This window comes from Capricornis sumatraensis, chromosome 17 (genome assembly GCF_032405125.1).
Source record: "Capricornis sumatraensis isolate serow.1 chromosome 17, serow.2, whole genome shotgun sequence".
Lineage (NCBI taxonomy): Eukaryota > Metazoa > Chordata > Mammalia > Artiodactyla > Bovidae > Capricornis > Capricornis sumatraensis.
The window spans coordinates 57,288,390-57,312,140 of NC_091085.1; the positions used below are offsets into that span (position 1 = coordinate 57,288,390).

General features: G+C 43.4%; 1 protein-coding gene across 1 annotated transcript in view; it reads right to left on the minus strand.

Annotated features, from left to right (window-relative positions):
- TMEM132B (transmembrane protein 132B) overlaps positions 1-23,751 on the minus strand; it is a 240,879-nt gene that overhangs the window by 168,317 nt on the left and 48,811 nt on the right. The window contains exon 2 of the mRNA XM_068989611.1: positions 14,796-14,942. Within this exon, the coding sequence (XP_068845712.1) occupies positions 14,796-14,942 (147 nt within the window). The remainder of the gene's footprint in view (positions 1-14,795; positions 14,943-23,751) is intronic.

Sequence of the window (23,751 nt, forward strand, 5' to 3'; positions counted from 1 at the left end):
CAACGCCACAGGTCAAAAGCATCAATTCTTCGGCGCTCAGCCTTCTTCACAGTCCAACTCTCACATCCATACATGACCACTGGAAAAACCATAGCCTTGACTAGATGGACCTTAGTCGGCAAAGCAATGTCTCTGCTTTTGAATATACTATCTAAGTTGGTCATAATTTTCCTTCCAAGGAGTAAGTGCCTTTTAATTTCATGGCTGCAGTCACCATCTGCAGTGATTTTGGAGCCCCAAAAAAATAAAGTCTGACACTGTTTCCACTGTTTCCCCATCTATTTGCCATGGAGTGATGGGACTGGATGCCATGATCTTAGTTTTCTGAATGCTGAGCTTTAAGCCAACTTTTTCACTCTCCTCTTTCACTTTCATCAAGAGGCTTTTTAGTTCCTCTTCACTTTCTGCCATAAGTGTGGTGTCATCTGCATATCTGAGGTGATTCATATTTCTCCTGGCAATCTTGATTCCAGCTTGTGCTTCTTCCAGCCCAGTGTTTCTCATGATGTACTCTGCATAGAAGTTAAATAAGCAGGGTGACAATATACAGCCTTGACGTACTCCTTTTCCTATTTGGAACCAGTCTGTTGTTCCATGTCCAGTTCTAACTGTTGCTTCCTGAGCTGCATATAGGTTTCTCAAGAGGCAGGTCAGGTGGTCTGGTATTCCCATCTCTCTCAGAATTTTCCACAGTTTATTGTGATCCACACAGTCAAAGGCTTTGACATAGTCAACAAAGCAGAAATAGATGTTTTTCTGGAACTCTCTTGCTTTTTCCATGATCCAGCGGATGTTGGCAATTTGATCTCTGGTTCCTCTGCCTTTTCTAAAACCAGCTTGAACATCAGGGAGCTCACGGTTCACGTATTGCTGAAGCCTGGCTTGGAGAATACAGTGTTAGTATCATATAAAGAATGGTTTAATAAGCCGCCTTCCCAGACATGTTTATATTTGAATTTCCACTTATCCTTTAAGGGCCCATTCAAATGTCACTTCCTCTCAGAGGGCTTTTTCCTCCATTGAATCCTCTTTGTTCTATTACATTTGGGCTCTTGTTGGAAAACTGTGCAGCGCTCCACCTACTGGCCAGGTTTGCAGACCTGGCCTCTGTCTCTCGCACCAGAGTTCCCAGCATCTTGTGGGAGAGAGAGCCCTGCTTCTGAAAGACCATAAAAAGTCAAGCCAGTTGTTTAGACTTGCTGAGACAGGCAATGGGGAGCCACTAGGTCATGATGAAAGCAGTATTTTAAGATTACTCTGGCAGCTGGTAACAGAATGGACTGGTGGAGAGAGCTCACAGTCAGAGAGGCCATGAGACAGCCACAGGGAATTTCTAGGAATGAGCCAGCATACCACCAGGAATACATTCCTCAGTCAGTGATGCCAGCCTGGTCAGCAGGAAGACTCAGAGCCGTAAAGTAGACACATTTTTTTTAGCAACCATACCTGAACTCCCAACTATAAAAGTTTCTGCTCTAGGACATCCCTAGTGGTACAGTGGTTAAGATTCTGCACTTCCAATGCAACGGGTGTGAGTTTGATCCCTGCTTGGGGAACTAGGATCCTACATGCCTTGCAGACTGAAAACATTTTTTTAAATTTAAGTTAAACAATGTTTTAATGTTTCCGTTCCAAGCCAGCATACTGAGAATTAGGGAAACATCTTAATCATCTAAACATGGCCACTTTGAAACCTATTAACTTATTCCATACATGGTATCACTACTGAAAATGAATATTTGATTAAGAGAATGAAGACAAGCCACAGAGAAGGAGAAGATATTTACAAAGCACATAACCGTTAAACAATTGGTATCTAAGATATACCAAGCACTCTCAACACACAAGAAGGAGGAAAAACAGCCCAACTTTTTAAAAATGGGCTACAGATCTGATCAGACACCTCACCAAAGAAGAGATACAAATGAAAAGCAAGCGCATGAAATGGTGTTCCACATCATATCTTCTTAGGGAGTTGCAAATTAAAACAGTGAGAAACCACTACACACCTCTTAGAGTAAAATCCAAAACACTATTTGGTTGTTACCAAATACCCATGAGGATACAGAGCAAAAGGAGTTCTTATTCATTGCTGGTGGCAATGCAAAATGGTGCAGCCACTTTCAAAGATAGTTTGGCAGTTTCATACAAAACCAGATGTACTCTTACCATAAGATCCAGCAGTCACACTCCTTGGTATTTACCCAAAGGAGCTGAAAACTTAAGCCCACAAAAAAATACACACACAGATGTTTATGGAAGCTTTATTCTCAGTTTCCAAAACTTGGAAGCAATCAAGATGTCCTTCAGTAGGTGAATGGATAAATAAACAGTGGTTCATTCAGACAACAGAGTATCATTCAATTCTGAAAAGAAATGAGCTAGCAAGCCACAAAAAGACATGGAGGAACCTGAAAAGCATATTACTCAGTGAAAGAAGTCAACCTGAAAAGTCTACATTCTGTGCAATTCAACTTCATGACATTCTGGAAACGGCAAAACTAGAAGGATAATAACAAAATCAGTGGTTATCAGGGTTTGGGGGGAGGAAGGGAGGGATGAATAGGGAGAGCACAAAGGAGTTTTATGGTAATAAAACTATCCTGTATGATACTAGAATGATGGAGACGTCATTGTTCATTTATCCAAATCCAGAGAATGTACAATACAAAGTGTGTGCTGTCTCTTCAGTTGTGTCCAACTCTTTGTGATGCTATGGACTGTAGCCCGCCAGGCTCCTCTGTCCATGGGATTCTCCAGGCAAGAATACTGGAGTGGGTTGCCGTGCCCTCCTCCAGGGGATCTTCCCAACCCGGGGATTGAACCCACATCTCTTAAGTCTCCTGCACTGGCAGGTGGGTTCTTTACCACTAGTGCCACCTGGGAAGTCCCTGTACAATACAAAGAGTGAACCCTAATGTATATTGTGGACCTTAGTTAATAAGAATGCATCTTTATCATGCTAAGTGCAGTGAGACAGAGAAAACAAATGTCATATGATATAGCATATATGTGGCATCTAAAATATGACAGGGATGAACTTATTCACAAAACAGAAACAGATTCACAGACATAGAAAATAAACTTATAGCGACCAAAGGGGAAACGTGGGCAGAGAGGGATAAACTAGGAGTTTGAGATTAACAAATACAAACTCCTGTCCATAAAATAGAAAAGCAATAAGGATTTACTGTATAGCAGGGAGAAGACAATGAAAATCCACTCCAGTACTCTTGCCTGGAAAATCCCACGGACGGAGAACCCTGGTAGGCTGCAGTCCAGGGGGTCGCTAAGAGTTGGACACGACTAAGCGACTTCACTTTCACTTTTCACTTTCATGCATTGGAGAAGGAAATGGTAACCCACTCTAGTGTTCTTGCCTGGAGAATCCCAGGGACAGGGGAGCCTGGCAGGCTACTGTCTATGGGGTCACGCAGAATCGGACACGACTGAAGCGACTTAGCAGCAGCAGCAGCAGCAAGGTGAACTATATTCAATATCGTGTAATAACCTATAATAGTAAACAATCTTAATATATATACACATACACTTATATGAATCACTTTGCTATACACCTGACACTAACACAACATTGAAATTCAACTATACTTCAACTGAAAAAAAAAAAAAAAAGCCTTCTATGGCTTAAGAGAAAGTGAAGTTGCTTAGTCATGTCCGACTCTTTGCGACCCCATGGACTGTAGCCTATAAGGCTCCTCCATCCATGGGATTTTCCAGGCAAGAATACTGGAGTGGGTTGCCATATCCTTCTCCAAGAGATCTCCGACCAAGGGATTGAACTCCGGTATGGCTTAAGAGAACCAAGGTTTAATTACCACTCATGCTACTGTGTTTGACAGGCCAGCAAGGGACACTTCTGCTTGCTATCACTGACAAAGACTCTCCCTAACTAAACCCGAGTCAGGATCTCTAAGCCTCCCTCCTCTGGACCATGTACTTATCCTTGCCCCACCTGTGTAGCCCAATTATAGCAAGAATCCTAAGTCAGTTTAGAAATATCCCACCCCATCCTTGATGTCTGATCACCCTCCATCTCCAGTCAAATTCCTCATGCCCATGCTAGACATTTGATCGCTCTGGCCTGCCCTCAGCAAGAGCCTGGTTTGGTCAGTCTCGTAAGAATCCATTATTCTCAGTGCCTCCTAGCAGTTTGCCGTCTACCGACCCCTTACCCACTTTGTTTCTTGGCTGTAAATCCCCAGCTGTCTTTACTGTGTTGGGAATGGAGCCCAATTCCACCCTGGGGTCTCTCTTCCCTTGCTGAAAAGGTTTCTGAACAAAGTCTTTCTCTACCACTTTAACCAGTCTCTTTCTTTAACCAGAAGAAAGCTGGTTCTGGTTCTCTCTGGCACCTCTCAGAAGCCAGGCTGATGGGTGGGTTTTGACAAAGCCTTTTGTGTGTTCTGCCTGCCCCCACACCATCCCTCCTCCCGGTGGGAGCACTTGACTTGAAAGAAATTGGTGACTAGATTGGACAACACAAAACCCAACAACATTGCTGCTAAAGTCATAACATAACAACTAAAATTTAAAAACTGAAGACAACAAGTGGGGGAAAACATTTGCAGTTAAACATGAGAAAGATGGTTAAATTTCACCCGAAACAGTCAATGCAAATTAAGCCTACAAGAAGAGAGCCATATTTCAACTATCAAATTCTCTTTTGAAGGCAATGCCCAACATTGGCAAAAGAATGGAGAGCTGGGCCTTCTTACATAGATCAGGAAAGAAAATTTCAAAAAAGCTTCAAAACCTTGAAACACTGTGATGTCTTTTGAACCTACCCATTCACTTCTAGCTTTCTCTCCCAAAGACTTACCTGTTGGAATATACAACTTCATGTTTTTAAAAAATGAATGTTTAAAAGGGGGAAAAATGAAACAAAAATGGCCAGCAGCAATGCTTTAAAGAGGAAAAAAATGAAACTTGGTAAATGAATAGAATACACTTCTATAATAGCAATAGAATACCACACCACTTTTAGATAGTACATTAAAAATTATGGGTTCTGGGACTCCCCTGGTGGCCCAGTGGCTAACACCCCATGCTCCCAATGGAGGGGACCTGGGTTCAGTCTCTGGTCAGGGAACTAGATTCCACATGCTGCAACTAAGCACATGCCTCAACTAAAGACTGAAGGCCTAGCATGCCACAACTAACACCCGGTGCAGCCAAACAAATAAATAAAAGTATGTTTTGAAAATGATAGTTCATTGAAAGGCCCTATTCATCTTGAAATTGTTAGGAAACAATGCTTATATATGCATATTCGTATGGGCTCAGGGGTGGGCTTGAGAACCCACCACTTCTGCCAGTTTTTCAAGTGAAAGTGAGAGTCGCTCAGGCGTGTCCAACTCTTTGCGACCCCATGGACTGCATAGAATATTCTTCACGCCAGAATAGTGGAGCAGGTAGCCTTTCCCTCCTCCAGGGAATCTTCCCAACCCAGGGATCAAACCCAGGTCTCTTGCATTGCAGGCAGGGTCTTTACCAACTGAGCCACCAGGGAACCCCCGGAATACTGGAGTGAGTAACACATCCCTCCTCCAGCAGATCTTCCCAAACCAGGAATCGAAAGGGGGTCTCCTGCATTGCATGTGGATTCTTTACCAACTGAGCTATCAGGGGGTGATAATTATTTTTATGGTTAAATATCTAATGACATGAAAAGATGTTGCCATATATTTATTCTGCAATATTACAGAAAACAGCTTTCAAAGGTAAAGAAATTCTAAAATTGACAAAAGTCATATATTTTTGTACACTCATATACCCATAAACCCATATGAGTATATAAGTAGACTCACCAAAATATTAACAGTGGTTACCCGTGAATCATACACTGATTCAGAGATGCCTTTTATCTTCTCTGTTTTAATAAGTAACCAAACATCTATTACTTTGAAGTAAGAAGCTTTCTATTACACTTAGCTTTCTATTACACTTTTTTCTATTTGGCTGAAACTGGCCAGAAGCATAAATGAACAAAGAGTTTCCCACTGGTTAGCAAAAGAGGTAAAATATTTTTAGAACATTTTTTTTTTCCTTTTCTTTGACTCGTCTGATCCCTTTCAGGGGGAGGGGAGGGGTTCTCCATTTCCTATAGGTGAATTCTGTTGCCACTTTCTAGAGAGAATTACAAACAACATGATGCATTTCTATACATCAAATCTTGGTTTTGAACTATTTTGACAGCTGGTACTTAGAGGTCTCTAGGTGTGCAGTGACAAACGCTACTATAAATCCAAGAATTCTGTATTCTAAGTTCCATTATTTTCCAATCCTAAAATTATTTTAAAAAACAAGGTACCTCTATCTTTTGATGGTGCTTAAATTCATTAATATTTCATTTATTCCTGTATCCGTGGCAACACATTAAAATCATCTGTGGAGGGACTTCCCTGATGATTCAGTGGTTAAAAATCCACCTTGCAATGCAGGGGACGTGGGTTCAGTCCCAGGTCCTGGAACTAAGATCCCACATGCAGTGGGGCAACTAAGCCTGCAAGCCACAACTACTGAGCCCACACACCACAACTAGAGAATCGCTGCACCACAACAAAATATCCCACATGACCCAACTAAGACCCGACGCAGCCAAACAATAAATTTTTCTAAATAAAAAGAAAGAATCACCTGGAGAGGTTTTATTGGTTGATTTTTTGTTTTAATAGTAATGCCTATGACCCAGTTAGGGCTAAGGTTTAAGGAACATGTGTTTTTAGAGACTCCCAGGCTATTCGGATACACATCCAGGACTGACATGTCTTGACTGATTCATTCACCAAGTAGTCATTAAGCCCCTTGTATTTGTTTCCTAGGGCTGCTTCAACAAATTACCACAAATGTAATGACCTAAAGCAACGGAACTACCACAGTTCTGTAAGATAGAACTCCAAACCCAAGGTGTCATCAGGGTCTCAGGACCCATTCATTGCTTTCTTCAGCCCCTGGTGGCCCCAGGCTTCCTTGACTTGAGGCCGCATCCCTCTCATGTCTGCCTCCATCTTCACATGGGCTTTTCCTCTGTGTGTCGATCTTAGAAGGACACATCGTTGGATTGAAGGCCTGCCCAGATACTCCAAGATGATGACCTCATCTCAAGATTCCTTAATTACCTCTGTAAAGACACTTTTTCCAAATAAGGTAAAGTTCACAAGTTCCGGGCATTCAGATGTAGAAACATCTATTGAGGGACCACCCTTCAATGCACTATGGTGCATATTTCCACATTGTAGATGGCTTGCTAGTGCTGTGGGTGCTGCTTTCTACTGAGTTTTCAGTCCATCTGGGACCAGAGAGCTGAAAGAGTGTGCACAGCATGGGTACATCCTCAGGCCTTGTGAAGAACCCAGTGTCGTGGACAAGAGTGGGGACCCAAAGGGCGAACTGCGTTGGCTACTTACTGGTTCTGACACCTTGGAAATCGTTTAAACTAAACCTCCCCTGATTAAAATTAAAAGCTTTTGCACAACAAAGGAAACTATAAGCAAGGTGAAAAGACAGCCTTCAGAATGGGAGAAAATAATAGAAACGGAGCAACTGACAAAGAACTAATTCCAAAAATATACAAGCAACTCCTGTGATTCAATTCCAGAAAAATAAACGACCCAATCAAAAAATGGGCCAAAGAACTAAACAGATATTTCTCCAAAGAAGACATACAGATGGCTAACAAACACATGAAAGATGCTCAACATCACTCATTATCAGAGAAATGCAAATCAAAACCACAAGGAGGTCCCATTTCACACCAGTCAGAATAGCTGCTATCCAAAAGTCTACAAACTATAAATGCTGGAGAGGGTGTGGAGAAAAGGGAACCCTCTTACACTGTTGGTGGGAATGCAAACTAGTATAGCCACTATGGAGAATAGTGTGGAGATTCCTTAAAAAACTGGAAATAGAACTGCCTTATGACCCAGCAATCCTGCTGCTGGGCATACACACCAAGGAAACCAGAAATGAAAGAGACACATGTACCCCAATGTTCATCGCAGCACTGTTTATAATAGCCAGGACACGGAAGCAACCTAGATGTCCATCAGCAGATGAATGGATAAGAAAGCTGTGGTACATATACACAATGGAGTATTACTCAGCCGTTAAAAAGAATTCATTTGAATCAGTTCTGATGAGGTGGATGAAACTGGAGCTGATTATACAGAGTGAAGTAAGCCAGAAAGAAAAACACCAATACAGTATACTAACACATATATATGGAATTTAGAAAGATGGTAACGATAACCCTGTAGGTGAGACAGCAAAAGAAACACAGATGTATAGACCAGTCTTTTGGACTGTGTGGGAGAGGGAGAGGGTGGGATGATTTGGGAGAATGGCATTGAAACATGTATAATATCATATAAGAAACGAATCGCCAGTCCAGGTTCGATGCAGGATACAGGATGCTTGGGGTTGGTGCACTGGGATGACCCAGAGGGATGGTACGGGGAGGGAGGGGGTAGGGGGTTTCAGGATGGGGAACACGTGTACACCCGTGGCGGATTCATGTGGATGTATGGCAAAACCAATACAATACTGTAAAGTAATTAGCCTCCAATTAAAATAAATTTAAATTAAAAATAAATAAACTATACCTCAATTTACACATCTATTGATTGGAAATGACAATAGTTTTTAGCCTCCCAAGGCTCTAATATTTCTGATTTTTAAACACGTGTGTTTCCTCAAAGACTTTCAGTGGTGCTGGGCACCTAATGAGAATGACATAGTTTTTCAAAAACTTTTTCGAATGAATAAGGAACAGACAACAAAACTACACAAAATTATCCTCAGAGACACTTAAAACGTTCCATGTGTTCTATTGTTTACGTTTCAGTAAAATATTTTACGGAAGGAAAGTAACCACCATGAACTAACCCTGGTGGGAAACAGAGGCAACTCTGACCATCACGGTACTGTCCTTCTCCCTCCTCCCGCCCTTCCTCCTCCTTTCTCCCTCCTCCTTTCTCCCTCCTCCTCCCCCTGCCCTTCTTCCTCCTCCTCTTCATTCTTCCTCTTCCTCTCCTTCCTCTTCCCCCCTCCCCCTCTTTCTCTCTTTCTCCTCCTCCTTCTGCTGCTGCTTCTTCTCCAACTTGAATAACGCACTTTAAGCACAATAAAAGATTTAGCCCGGCTCATGTTCCGTGGAGCCATAAAATGACACGCGACGTTTATGTGATTAGAGATGACTTTTCCTCTCTTACCACTGTTTGTTCCTTAAGGTTTCCGCTGTTCAATTTCACACCAAGCAATGAGTTAGTTGACTTAGGAAAAAGGATAATCCTTTCTTCTGCTCAACTGGTTATAATCATTTCTGGATTAGAGCAGGTCAAGAAAAACTCCTGAAATACTGGACCCAGATGTTCAAACATGGTAACACTTCGTGGTAAACATTTACCTTTGAGGTCAATTTCTCTTTCAACTGGGTTATAGCCATGTTCATTCCAATCCCAAAGAAAGGCAATGCCAAAGATTGTTCAAACTACTGCACAATTGCACTCATCTCACATGCTAGTAAAGTAATGCTCAAAATTCTCCAAGCCAGGCTTCAGCAATATATGAACCATGAACTTCCAGATGTTCAAGCTGGTTTTAGAAAAGGCAGAGGAACCAGAGATCAAATTGCCAACATCTGCTAGATCATGGAAAAAGCAAGAGAGTTCCAGAAAAACATCTATTTCTGCTTTATTCACTACTCCAAAGCCTTTGACTGGGTGGATCACAATAAACTGTGGAAAATTCTGAAAGAGATGGGAATACCAGACCACCTAACCTGCCTCTTGAGAAACCTATACGCAGCTCAGGAAGCAACAGTTAGAACTGGACATGGAACAACAGACTGGTTCCAAATGGGAAAAGGAGTATGTCAAGGCTGTATACTGTCACCCTGCTTATTTAACTTCTATGCAGAGCACATCATGGGAAACACTGGGCTGGAAGAAGCACAAGCTGGAATCAAGATTTCCAGGAGAAATATCAATCACCTCAGATATGCAGATGACACCACCCTTCTGGCAGAAAGTGAAGAGGAACTAAAAAGCCTCTTGATGAAAGTGAAAGAGGAGAGTGAAAAAAGAAAAAGGAGAGTGAAAAACTTGGCTTAAAGCTCAACATTCAGAAAACTAAGATCATGGCATCTGCTCCCATCACTTCATGGGAAATAGATGGAGAAACAGTGGAAACAATGTCAGACTTTATTTTTTGGGGCTCCAAAATCACTGCAGATGGTGACTGCAGCCATGAAATTAAAAGACGCTTACTCCTTGGAAGGAAAGTTATGACCAACCTAGACAGCATATTAAAAAGCAGAGACACTACTTTGCCAACAAAGTTCCATCTAGTCAAGGCTATGGTTTTTCCAGTGGTCATGTATGGATGTGAGAGTTGGACTGTGAAGAAGGCTGAGCACTGAAGAATTGATGCGTTTGAACTGTGGTGTTGGAGAAGACTCTTGGGAGTCCCTCGGACTGCAAGGAGATCCAACCAGTCCATTCTGAAGGAGATCAGTCCTGGGTGTTCTTTGGAAGGAATGATGCTAAAGCTGAAACTCCAGTACTTTGGCCACCTCATGTGAAGAGTTGACTCATTGAAAAAGATTCTGATGCTGGGAGGGATTGGGGGCAGGAAGAGAAGGGGACGACAGAGGATGAGACGGCTGGATGGCATCACCCACTCGATGGACATGAGTCTGAGTGAACTCTGGGAGTTGATGATGGACGGGGAGGCCTGGCGTGCTGCGATTCATGGGGTCGCAGAGTCGGACATGACCGAGTGACTGAACTGAACTGAACTGAACTGAGGTGCGTCTATTTCTTTCAAGAAATCTATTTTAGGGTTTGGCTTCTTTCCTATGGAGACTCCTGTTTCCATGGGGCACTCCCAAGAACTTGTCTCTGTCCCAACTTTTAGAGGAGGATGAGCTCTGCAATGTGGTTTCTGACCATACAAAAAGTGGCAGCCTATTTTCTCCAATGTTTGGGTCCCAACAGTCCGATGGAAACCATTGAAAAAACAATCTCACCTCAACCTAGCTGGTTGCACATTGTCTCCATACCAAGAGTCCATTTCATTCAGCTTTTCTTTCCCTTGGGTCTGCTTTATCTGTTCTGAACACTTTCAAATTTGCTTATTTTTCTAACTTCTTTTCTCCTCTTTGGACAATGCAACTGTTTATCTTGCGGTTTTCATCTTTATTACTCACATTTCCTCACAATGAGTGTTCATTAAAATATTTTAAATGAAGACCTTTACTGCCTTCCTCACTGAGCCCATCGAATCTTCCCATATGACACATATTTAATTCTTATCACAGAACTTCAGGCAGTATGTGCATTATATTCTGTTAAAAACCCTATTCCGCCCAAGGTTGTCACAATTCAGAGATTACAGCTTTCAGTGGGATGTTTCATTTAGAGATATATTCATAGATTCACTTTGTTAGCCCGGCAAATACGGTCCATGAGCTTGTATTTCACACCTCATTTGATCTCACAATTCAACAAAAAAAAAAAGTATAAAAAGAAGCAATTATTTATTTAGATTATGGAATGGATTTTAGAAGGATATTAGATAAGCATAAATTGTCACGCCAAAGCAACAGTCCTTGTCCTTCTAACATCCCCAGGGAGGTCAAAAAGAGAAAGTGAAGAAAGAGAAGAAGAGGGCGTCAGAATGCCTGATAATTACATAACTCTGGTTATGAAAGGGCTTTTTTCCTCTTGTAACTTTATAAATCTCTTCTAAAGAGAATGCAGAATTGATTCTCTGAAAACCAAAAGTGATAACCGCAGCCTGTGCTTGTCCTTCAATCTAAAACATCAGCACTTGATCAGTCCAATGTTTCAACCAAATCAATTCCATGTGCATAAACCATGGAGAAGGCCATTTGAGACCCACACAGTAATTTCTGAGGGTGCACGTCCAGGCAGCCCACTGGGGCTGCTCCAACCCAGCAGGAGGGTCCAAGCAGGACTTCCTAGCCACTTCCTGTTTCTACCCTCCTGTTTTGCCCCAAGAACCCTCTCTCATACTTGAATTCCAGGTCGTTCGGGTGGGTCCAGCCATCCCCTACTTTTACAACTGGCTGCAGTGATTGGTTCAGGGTGAGTACGAGATCCACGTTACTCCAAGCAGAGCCAATGATGAGCAGCCCCAAGACTTGTGCTGGACACCATGGGACAGAGCATGTTCTCCCTGAGGAGACCAAGCCAGCAGGATGGATGCTGGGAGCTGCTGGTGGTCAACTTGGCACCAGAAGGGAGAGCCTGCTGGAGATGATACCAACCCAGAGGAAAGACAAGGAGACAGGTTGCTAGGGATACTGCATCCAGACACTCTTGGTTCTGGGAGAAACCTATAGGTTTCCCCGCCTTGAACTTTTCCACGTGCTCCTAGGAGCCCTTTTTGCTTGGACTTCATTCATGCAGTACCTAAGGGTATCAGTCAAAGACCACCTGATAAACACCCCAGCAATAAAGAGGAAGCCATCCAGTGGAGTCAAAGCAGAAATCAAACCACAATCCTTGACAGGTGCCACTTTTAAAGAGTGTGCCAAACACTGCTAGTTGACCACGCTTCTTCCCTGATAGCAAAGACCTTCTCCCAGTACAAAGCCTGAAAATAACAGCAAATATTCACTTTCCCAGACTGTGCTAATTCTTGAGCAAAGGCATGGAACCCACTGCTTACTGATGATATCTAAAAGGAAGACTTGAAGGGGAAATCATCTTTCCAGTTGGAAAGGTCTTCTCTCCCAGCAAAAAAGATACATGAGGAGAAGCCCCCCTCCCTTCCAGTCTTTATATACAACTAGACAAGTTTGTGATGTCTGGAACTGCTGCAGCCATCTTGCAGCCACGAGAAAACAAGCTGGAGGATGACAGCCAACAAACTGGGCATGATACAGTGGAAAGACAGAGCACACCCCAGGGCAACACAACTGTGCTGCGAGATTAACCAACCACGGAAACGCCCACCTCCGAATTTCTTGTCACATGAGATCACAAAACCCTACTGTAGCAGCCATTTTAGGTGGGAATTCTAGCACTTGCAGCTGAGCCCAAATACGTAAATCCTAAGCTCTCTTCATGTATCAATGCAGGGTTTGGGGGTGTTCAGATAGCAAGTAGAGATTTCCAGGGAAATCATGGGTCAACTGAGGTCTCAGACTAAAGTTCTGTCAAGGGATGTAAAGAACAATATCCAGAATGTTTATTTGGGAGTGAGAGGCACCCAGAACCCAGATCGCCTGGTCAATACCCTTAATAGAAGGCTTTTTGGTCACTCAACCTGAATCTCTCTTTCCTTTTGAAAGAGATCTTCAAAAGCAGTCAGAACTGAGTTCTAGCTGAGGTTGGCTGAGGTTGCCCAAGATGAAACAGCACTCAGCCTAGAAATCCACTGGAAAAGGCAAATTTCACCCAATCTCTCCATTTCTCATGCTCCCACCACCAACCCCCTCATTCATTCACCAAGTGCTCCTTCAGTGCCCAACATCATGGACCTCAAAGCGTTTAAAATCAAGGAAAGAGAGACTTCTCTCGCAGTCCTGTGGTTAAGTCTCTGCACTTCCACTGCAGGGCATGTGGGTTCAATCCCTGGTTAGGGAACTAAGACCCCACATGCCCCACGGTACAGCCAAAAAGCCAAAAACACAAAAACAAGAACTAAAGAAAAGAGAACAGGTTATGACGATAGAAGGTGGTAAGTAAGAGATCAGAAAGGGGCTCTTTGCCAACCTGAGAAGTTAGGTCTCATCCTGGCTGAAGGGGGAGCTATTAATGGCTTTAAAATGGGTAGGAAGATTCCCCTGGTGGTCCAGTAATTAAGAATCCACCTTGCAATGCAGGGGACTCAGGTTCAATACCTGGTCAGAGAACTAAGATCCCACATGCTGCAGGGCAACTAAGTCTGCACATCGCAACTACTGAGTCTGTGCACCACAATTAGAGAGAAGCCCTCAGGCTGCAATTAAGCCAAAATAATCCAGCCAAAAATAGATAAATATTTGGGGGAAAAAAAATGGGAGTATGGCATAGCCAGCACTGCTCAGTCCAAAGAGAAGAGAAGACAGGCAAAGAGATCGTAGAAAAGGCTATTGCAACAGGCCTGAGCTCATTCTGCTTGCTGGGAGCCCCGATGCAATATTGTTAGCAATGACCTCCCTCTGCCTCCCAGGTGAGCTCAGCACCATAAACCCAAGGGTGGTATCCGAGCTGGAGAAGATCTGCCAACGATGTGAAGTTGACCTAACTTCACATTCTGAGCCCATATGCCAATACCCAGGTGTGATGTCTGCAAAACAACCACCTTTAAGCACTAAGAGACAATTACCAGACAGCTTAGAGCCACCCTACATTCGCTCATTAAAAAAGTACTTTTCCCACTTGCCTCTTGAATCATTTCTATTTTACCCATTTCATTCTTCAGTTCTTCGCTGCCAACAATAGCAATAATAAAATTTAAAAATAATGGTTATCAAACCGTGCACCATGACAAATGTGAGTGCAGGTAATTTTTGAGATTGCCAACCTAATCAGGTCATTGATGTATAAAGAGCATAAAGGATAAAGCCTTCAGCCAGCATCACATCCCATAATGGACCCATTCAGAAGCTGCAGGACAGAGCTGCGCTGATGAGCTCAAAAGAACACATCGCCCATTAAATGCAGAGGCATTGCTTTATTTATACACACATTATTTTGCTATCAGCGTCTGCAGCCATCCCCAACAAACGGCTGCTGAGGTACCTTGAGGATCCCAGCGCTTACCTGCTCTGTGTGTCCGGGTGATGGCCCACGCATGTGAGGGTGGCCGTGGTCTGAACGCTGTCGTTATCTATTTCTTCCTGGACTGCCCACTGGTCCTCGCTGCTGACTCTCACTGCAGTTATTTTCACACCGGCTGCTGCCTTAATTCTGTCGGGGAGAAAAATATATATATATGACCATCTTAGTTCAAAACAGAGAGTCAAAACAGGGAGCTAGAACCGATCTCCCCTTTCCTCTGGGAGATGCAAGAAAGAGTGCCAGTAAATGGCTTTCCTTCAAAAACTAAGTGTCTTGTTATCTTTACAAGTGCCCCGAAGTAGGAGCTCCAGCATTCTGCCACATGTGTTAATTTTCTGTTTGATTGGTGTGTTAGGAACCAGATCACTTTCTTTTTCAGGGGCCCTGCAGGATGGAGACAAAACAGATGTGTCTGGCAGGCATGGATAGGATCTGGGGGCCAGTTCTTCCCTGGGGGTGGATGAAGAAGGGTTCTCATAAAGTAGAAGGGTCTGAGAGGCTGCAGGGGCTGTGCCAGCTACAGAGGCTCTGTGGGAAAGAATGCCAGAGTCACACTGGGCATTTCTCACCCGCCAATGTCAAGGGCACCTCCTCATGTGCTCCAGGACTTTCTGCAGACTCTACAGCACGTTCACTCATAGCTGCTGCTGCTGCTGCTGCTGCTAAGTTGCTTCAGTCATGTCCGACTCTGTGCAACCCCATAGAAGGCAGCCCACCAGGCTCCCCCATCCCTGGGATTCTCCAGGCAAGAACACTGGGGTGGGTTGCCATTTCCTTCTCCAATGCATGAAAGTGAAAAGTGAAAGTGAAGTCGCTCAGTCATGTCCAACTCTTCGCGATCTCATGGACTGCAGCCTACCAGGCTCATCCGCCCATGGGATTTTCCAGGCAAGAGGCATATGAGCAACAGAGATGCTGGCGTTTGTTTCCCCAAAAGACCTGTACAAGAAAGTTCACGGCAGCACTGTCATATTAAACCCAGTAGGGAAATGGCCTACACTGTCCATCAAAAGCAGAACTAATAAAATATACAGTCACCCAATGGAATAAGACAGAAATACCAAGAATGAACAGTGTAGTACCACACAGAACTACATGGATGCTGTGTTAGTTTCAGGCGTACAGCAAAGTAAATCAGTTATACATATATTCCCCCCTTTTATTAGATTATTTTCCAATATATGTCATTACAGAGTACTGAGTAGAGTTCCCTGTGCCATACAGTAGGTCCTTATTAGTTATCTATTTTATATGCAGTAGTGTGTATGTGCCAGGGCTTCTTAGGTGGCGCTAGTGGTAAAGAACCTGCCTGCCAGTGCAGGAGACATAAGAGATGCGGGTTTGATCCCTGAGTCAGGAAGATTCCCTGGAGGAGGGCATGGCAACCCACTCCAGTATTCTGGCCTGGAGAATCCCATGGACAGAGAGGGATCTGGAGGGCTACAGTTCATAGGGTCGCAAAGAGTCAGACACAACTGAAGTGACTTAGCACACGTGTGTATGTCTCCCAATTTATCTCCCCCACCTTTTACTCCCTTGTAACCATAAGTTTATTATCGAAATCTGTATTTCTGTTTTGTAGATACTTTCATTTGTAGCCTTTTTTTTTTTACTATACCCCAATCAAAAGTAAAAATAAATTTAGGAATTTATTAGAACAATTTAGGAATAAATCTGTGTGTACTAATTGATATCTCCAAACAGATATCAACTTAATATTTATTAAAACAAATTAAAACCAATTTTTTTTAAACTACATGGATGAACTTCCTATATTTGGAGGTTGAGTGGCAGATGCCAGATGTCAAAAAGCACACACTGTATAATCTCATTTATAGAAATTTTGAAACCGTTAAACTCATCTGTGAGGCTGACGTTAGCATCTGTTACCCTTTGGAGCAAACAGCTGGATGGATTCCCCCGGGGGGCTTCTGGAGCACCGACAATGTTTGTTTCTTCTTTTGGGTGCTGACTGCACTACAGGTTGTGAGAATCCACCCAGCTGTGCTCACATATATGTAGTTTTCTGTTTGTTTCGTGTGGACTCTTACGTACACTCATAATCATTCATTTGGTAAAGAATCTGCCTGCAATGCAGAAGAGCCGGTTTCAATCCCTGGGTCAGCAAGATCCCCTGGAGAAGAGAATGACAACCCCACTCCAGTATTCCTGCCTGGAGAATTCCATGGACAGAGGAGCCTAGCAAGCTACAGCTCATGGGGTCGCAAAGAGTTGGACACGACTGAGTGACTAACACTTTCACTCTCAATCATTCAGTATAAAGTCCCAAACAAAGCAAGCAGACTTCATGTTGCTAACAGGAATGCAAGTCAAGGCCATGGAGAACTTTCACTCTTGGACATGACTTCTCCACTGTGCAAGCTCAGTGGGAGTTCCCAAGATGAGTTAGACCATTGCCACCCTGGACACACCTAGGGGCTTTTCCCCCAAACCTCCACCACCCCTCGAGGTGTCCAGGACACAGTGTAACCTGAGACTTTGGCCTTGTCTATGATGGGGAAGAGCCTCGGAGTCCAGACGAGCATTCCTCCCTGTTGGCCCAATGACAGGCGGCAATGCAGCAGCTATGGACAAGCAAGAGAGACCCCTGGACTGCAGGCCAGACTCCACCCAGCAGAGACAAGAGAGGGCAGAGACCCATAGCCTCCCCATCGCGTTCTGCTAGGTCTCTCCAGCCCACAGCATCTGCCACCTTGTAGGGCAGAAGAAGACTGGCCCGGGGAGCACATCTAAGTGTTTGTGTCTTATACTTAAGCCATCCACTTCAATGGTTTGGTTGTCCACACAGTGGATGTGCACTAAAGGATGACCTTTGCCCAAAGAGAAGATGAGTCTTTGCCCTCAGCTCTTAGGAGGTGACCTCTAAGCCCTTGTGGTGTTCTATCTGATTAGAGTATCTTTGTTTACCTGGGAGCCCTGGGTCATATGGTATCAACTTGAACCTCTGGAGGGACTAGAGACTAAGGTCAACCAACTAGGCATTCAACTAGGCATGATCATGTCTGCACGACCAAGCTCTGCGCATCAAAGCTTCAGTGAGTGTCTCTAGCTGTGGTTGTGTGTAAGTCAAATCTCTGTCTGCTTGAGAAGACATGATTTGAGAACTCTGAAATCATCAACGCCATGAAACAATTTTCTACCACAGATTATCCACCCAGTCCTCTAATATTAAGGAGACTGTCTTGAGATCCAGGTGCTATATATGAAGCACCAGGAAATACAAAGATGGACAAAGCTCAGTCCAGACCAGTGAGTATCCAGTGGTTTTGGTACAGACCGGGGAATGGCTCGTCTACCACCTGCCCCATCATACTGTAGAAAAAGACTTACTAACAAATGCCAAAATATCTTGGGCACCTTCCATATGCCAGGCTGTCTGATACCTTTCATCACTAATGCATGTAATTCCTATACCACCTGTGAGAGTAGGACTGATGCTCCCATTCAAGGAAACTTGAGCTGCCACAAGACAGGCAAATTTATGTGGGTATGGGCAGCACAGAGAAATGTCATGTTCTGCCTTAGCCCTAGAAGATACGGAAGATGAGTACTTGGACAACAAAAGATGCACACATTCTGGTTATTGGAAACTCACCAGCCAAAATATTCAGAGAAGTGCACTTACTAACGTTAGAGTTAGCCAAGCAACTCACAACAAGGAAAGTGCTCACAAAAAAACTGAACCAATGACCATTCAAAAGCATAAATGGCTGCAACTTTGAAGTCAAAACCATCTATGGACAATACTGTCCTCCTGTTTAAACTGTCCTCCTCTCCAAATACCCATGGAGGCACAATACTAGGAGCTGCACGCACCCTGACACTGCTCAGAAATTGGGTTGAATTGTAATAGCTAGGATTTCCTGAGGCCACGCCCATGGGTCAGACTCTTTTCCAGGAGCTTTACCTAAACTGTCTTGTGCTTCACCTGTCTGAACGTTTCATCTCCTAAGAGCACTATGAATGGAGATTGTTATTTCAGGTTCACAAATGGAAATCTGTGACACCGGAAGACTACAGAAAAGGACTGCAATCGAGAGCCGATTCCACCATGGAAGCGGGATCCGGTCTGCCCCTCTGGCAACTACACCTGAGACACAAGAGCCAGTGTTCACTCCAGGCAATCCAGGTTGGGTCCTAGCCCCGCTGTTCACTTTATCTGTCATGCTGAGGCTCCCCTCTCTCAGGAAAAACAAAGGATGGGTGCGGTGGGTTGAGTAGGGTCCCTCAAACGTTCAGATCCACCCAGAACCTCAAAATGTGACCTGATCTGAAAATAGCATCTTCACTGATATAATTAGTCAGAGGATCTCAAGAAGACACCCTCCTGGATTTAGGATGGGCCTGAACCAATGAGTGGTGTCTTTATAAGGGAACAAAAAGGAGAAGACAGAGATACAGGAAAGAAGGCAATCTGAAGACAAGGGGAGAGATTGGAGTGATCTGTCCACAAGCCAACAAACACCAAGAATGGTGGACAACCCACCAGAAGCCCGGAGAAGGGCAGGGAGTGGATTCTCCTTAAGAGCCTCCAGAGAGAACCAGCACTCCTGACACCTTGATTGCGGACCTCCAGCCTGCTAAGCTGTGAGATAGCATACATCCATTGTTTCAAGCCCCCCAGCTTGTTGGGGCAGCCCTAGGAAATGAATACAGTGACCCCGTCATAACATTGATACACAGGCAGAGAGATAACACAATATAAAGTGCTGGCATAGAGGAAGTGCTACATACATGGATATACTACATTATATTACTTTCTGTGAGTAAAGGAGGAAATTAAGAAACTCAGTTGTCTGGGTAAACAGATGCTGACACATTAATAAAACAAACTTAAAAATAAAGAGCAGTATATTCTTCTTAATTTTTTTTTATTTTATATTGGAATACAGTTGGTTAACAATGTTGTGTTAGTTTTGGGCGTACAGCAAAGTGATTCACTTATACATATACATGTATGTATGCCTTTTCAAATTGTTTTCCAATTTAGGTTGTTACATAATATGGAGCAGAGCTTCCTGCGCTATACAGTAGGTACTTGCTGGCTATCCATTTCAAATACAGCAATGTGTATATGTTAATCCCAAACTCCTTAATTTTCCTTTCCCCTGACTCTTCCCCAAGAGAAATAAATTCTAATTATCTTTGCTTTGGATGGTTGTGAAATACCAGGCATTCCTGCCTGCCTAGGAAAGCTGGATGCTCCCAGGGACGAAGGTCAGGGAGGTGATGGAGTTAGTGATGATGACAACGAACCAGTTTTAAGAGTTTGGATAAATCACTGAACATCTGTGAGTTGGTTTCCTCATCTACAAAATGTGTGTGATAAGAATATCTACCTAGAATGTTGTTATTATGAAGGTTAAGTGAATCACTGAATATAAAGTGCTTAGAAGAACACCTGGGACCAAGAAACAGATCAGTGTTACCATTAGGGTTTTTCTCACCGTGAACTGTTGCATACTCTCCAGAGACCATACACTTAGGCATTAAGTCCCCTCCCTATGAGATGTCCTTGTCCTTTGAAACTGCTCTAAGTCTCCATGCAGGACCCCAACCACTTCCTCTCCAAATACGATTTCTCTCATCTTACTCTTTTTCCTTGGCAGGAAATTCCTCTCATATCCCAAGATGGGGCAAACTGTAGAGAACATTCAACCTTTGACACTTTGGGTTCCAAGGACATCAGTGTACACCTGACAAATTCTCTGAAATTTTCTATGATTGTAGTTGACCAAAGAAATAACCCCCTTCTGGTTCATATCTACTTGAATGTCTAGAAGTAGGGCCAGCTTTAGAATCGACTCATCACAAAGGTGTAAATGATGCCTCCAGGTCCCTAGGCACTTGACTCTGTTCAGCTCTCACATATGCGGGTTTTGTGCACTGACAGGCTCTCCTCTCATGGTCACAGTGTGGCTGCAACAGCTCCAGATCTCGCATCCTCATCGACAAAGGAAAAGTAAGACTCTCTCAAGATTTTGCTCTTGACTCCAGAACAAAATTCTGGAGCCAGGTTTTCATTGGTTGAACTTGACTGAGTATTCAACCTTGGACCTAAAACTGTGGCCGAGGTAGGTGAAAGGACAGTGCTCAATGGTTTGGCCCATCAATGACCATCCTGCACTAGGTAAAATTAACCCCATCTGAACCACAGGGGAGGGGTTAGCAGGGAGTGGCTGCCAAAAGGAAATTCGAGTTAGAAAAAAAATGGATGGTAGGAATCAAAAACACAAGCCTAAAGCTAGATTATTGAGGTTCTGCCTCTCTCCTACATAGAAGTTATAAAATTGTCCCTAAATCCTAGTTCTCAGTCCAAACCTTTCCCAATTTTAGATCCTATTTGTTACAACAATCTAAGCCCAGAAAAATCCATATCTTGAATATTCATTAAGTTTGTTTTAGAGAAATATTTTTAGGCTTAGAGATATTCTTAACTCTTGTTATTTAAAAACTACAATAATCTAAACCTTGTGACGATTAATGGTCTCAGCACTGTAATGAGTTTTGAGGGATTTGGGGGCTGATCAAGGGAAAGATACGACCACAAGGTGGCAGTAGCAAGCAAAAGCTTTACCTGGGCAAAGATTTGATAGGTTTGCGTGTTACTATAGGAGTCCCTCACAGCCTAAGATCCTCCAAACTATATGGGGGCCACTAGCCAGAAGGGAAGGAGGGCAGGGAGCCCCAGAGAGAGAAGAATCGGAGAGGGAACTTACATGTCACTGAGCGGAACGGTGGGAAATCTCCAGGTCAAACAGCTCCAAAGCACCACTGTAGCTTGGAGTCTTAAAGCTACAAGGTCTATCGCTAACAGACGCTGGGAACAGTTTTGCAGGGCATGCAAAGCAAGCGAGCTCTAAATGTGTAATACAACATGCTTATTTCAAGTATATTTAAAACAATTAGATGTGTAAAAAATTGAGTTTGACTCTTAAGCTAACAGGTCCTAGTCTACTGTGAAGAAATAAACCAATACAAGGACCAACCTGCAGGGATCACCTCCAGTTCATTTATGTAACAACCATTTCCTGACATTCACCAAAAAAAAAAAACCTTATAATATTTCCATAGGGTCTTCATCATACAACTATTTGTTATCTGTGTTCTCCAAGTTATGTGATTACATAGAAAAAAATAACACGGCAAGCTAAGAAACTGTTAGATGAACAGAGCCTTCAGGAAACCAATCCCCACTCTCACTTGGCGTTTGGATGACAGTGACACCAACTCAGCATCTTATGTCTTTTGGGGAGTGGGGTCAGCCCCTGCTGATTGTCAGCTATAAATAAAATGCCAATGCAATGCAAATCTACTGCAAAGTGTAAATGCCAACCTTGGAATATGGAGGACTGACAAATGCCAACCAAGCTACTGAGAAAAAGGATCCGGCAAAGGATCCACCCCCTTTCAAGAGATACTTACTGACAGTTTACAACGTGAAGAAGGGGAAATCAACGAGAAAAGAGATAAGTGCTTCAAAAGAGAGCGGCTTGAGTAGCAAAGCAGTGAAGCTCTTGGGGAAATTGGGGAAGCCTTGAAATACTTCCGCTAAGCTGGTCCTTTTTGAGATCCTACTGACAACATCAAGTGTGAAATGAAAAATGCAACACCGTGCAGTTCTATAAAATTGAAGGGAAATAACCACAAAAAACTGTCAAGAGGCAATGAATGCATTCTTCATTCTGAGCAGCACCGAAAGGGAATCACTGGATTTTGTTTACTTGTTTATCTTTATTTCATTTCTCAAAGAAGAAGAAAAATCCCAATCAGGTTTCGTTTTTCTCATGACTTTCTATATGATTTTATGTTCCCATTTTCAGTGGATTCGTTTCCAATGGCCAGATATTCTCGAATTAAAGAAAAACTTTCCATAACACACTTGTAGTTTTAAATGTCAATGCTCTGAAAAGTGCATATTTTATGCATGTGAAATATACTAACATTCTCTATTGGCGGGGAACTGGCTTCCTCATAGCTCCTAAAACAGCACATGACTTCCTGCCTTTAAACCTTTGCTCATGTTGTTCCCCTCACCTGAAAAGATCTCCCTTGACACCCACAGGACTCACTCCCTCATCTTCTTCAGGTTCCAGCGAATATCTCTTTGAGCCTTTCCCAAACCACCCAATCTAAAATAAAGCCCTATCTAGTACCCACAGACTTTGCTTCTGTTGTTTACTCTCTGTCTCTCCCGCTGGACAGAAGCACCAGGAGAATGGGTAGAATTTTTTTTTTTTTTAATATTGTGTTTCCTGCTTTATCCATTGTTCTGAGAGCCGTGCCAGGGAAATTGGAGGTGCTTAATAACTGTTGGTAGAATGAAAGGTCTCTATCTAACCATCTATCTCTGGGTGCTCCATAAATATCAGACCTTCAGGGCTGAAAATGCCCAGTAAGAGATAAAAGCTATCAAGAGCAGGGGACAGAGTTCAGGCATGAGAACCCCATGGACCAGAGGTTCTTCGACTTTCGGACCATCAGAATAGCCGAGTTACAGCTATCTGGACCCCACCTCCAAAGACTGTGACTCACTAGGTCGAGGGCGGGACCCAGCAGTGCTGTTTTTAAACAGGCTGCCATTCTGATGCAGGTGGTCCCCAGAACAATCCTTGGATAACAGTGCTTGGGACACATTTCAGACAATCACATTCTGTCAAGGAGAGTAACGCGAAGGAACATCTGGTGTTCAACTCGCTTTCTGAGATAAGCCGAGCCCAGGGCGCTGGAGCACTTTCAGGATGAGCTTCGGCAAAACTATAAAGATACTTTTAATTTGGATTCTCCCAGCAAACCACTTTCTCTGTGATAAATTAACCACAGAGAGAGGCATGAATCTCCCACTAGGTACCTGAAGACTGGCAAAGGCGGGCTCTGCTGAGAGCTCGCTGCAGACCATGATTTAAACTTGGGAGAG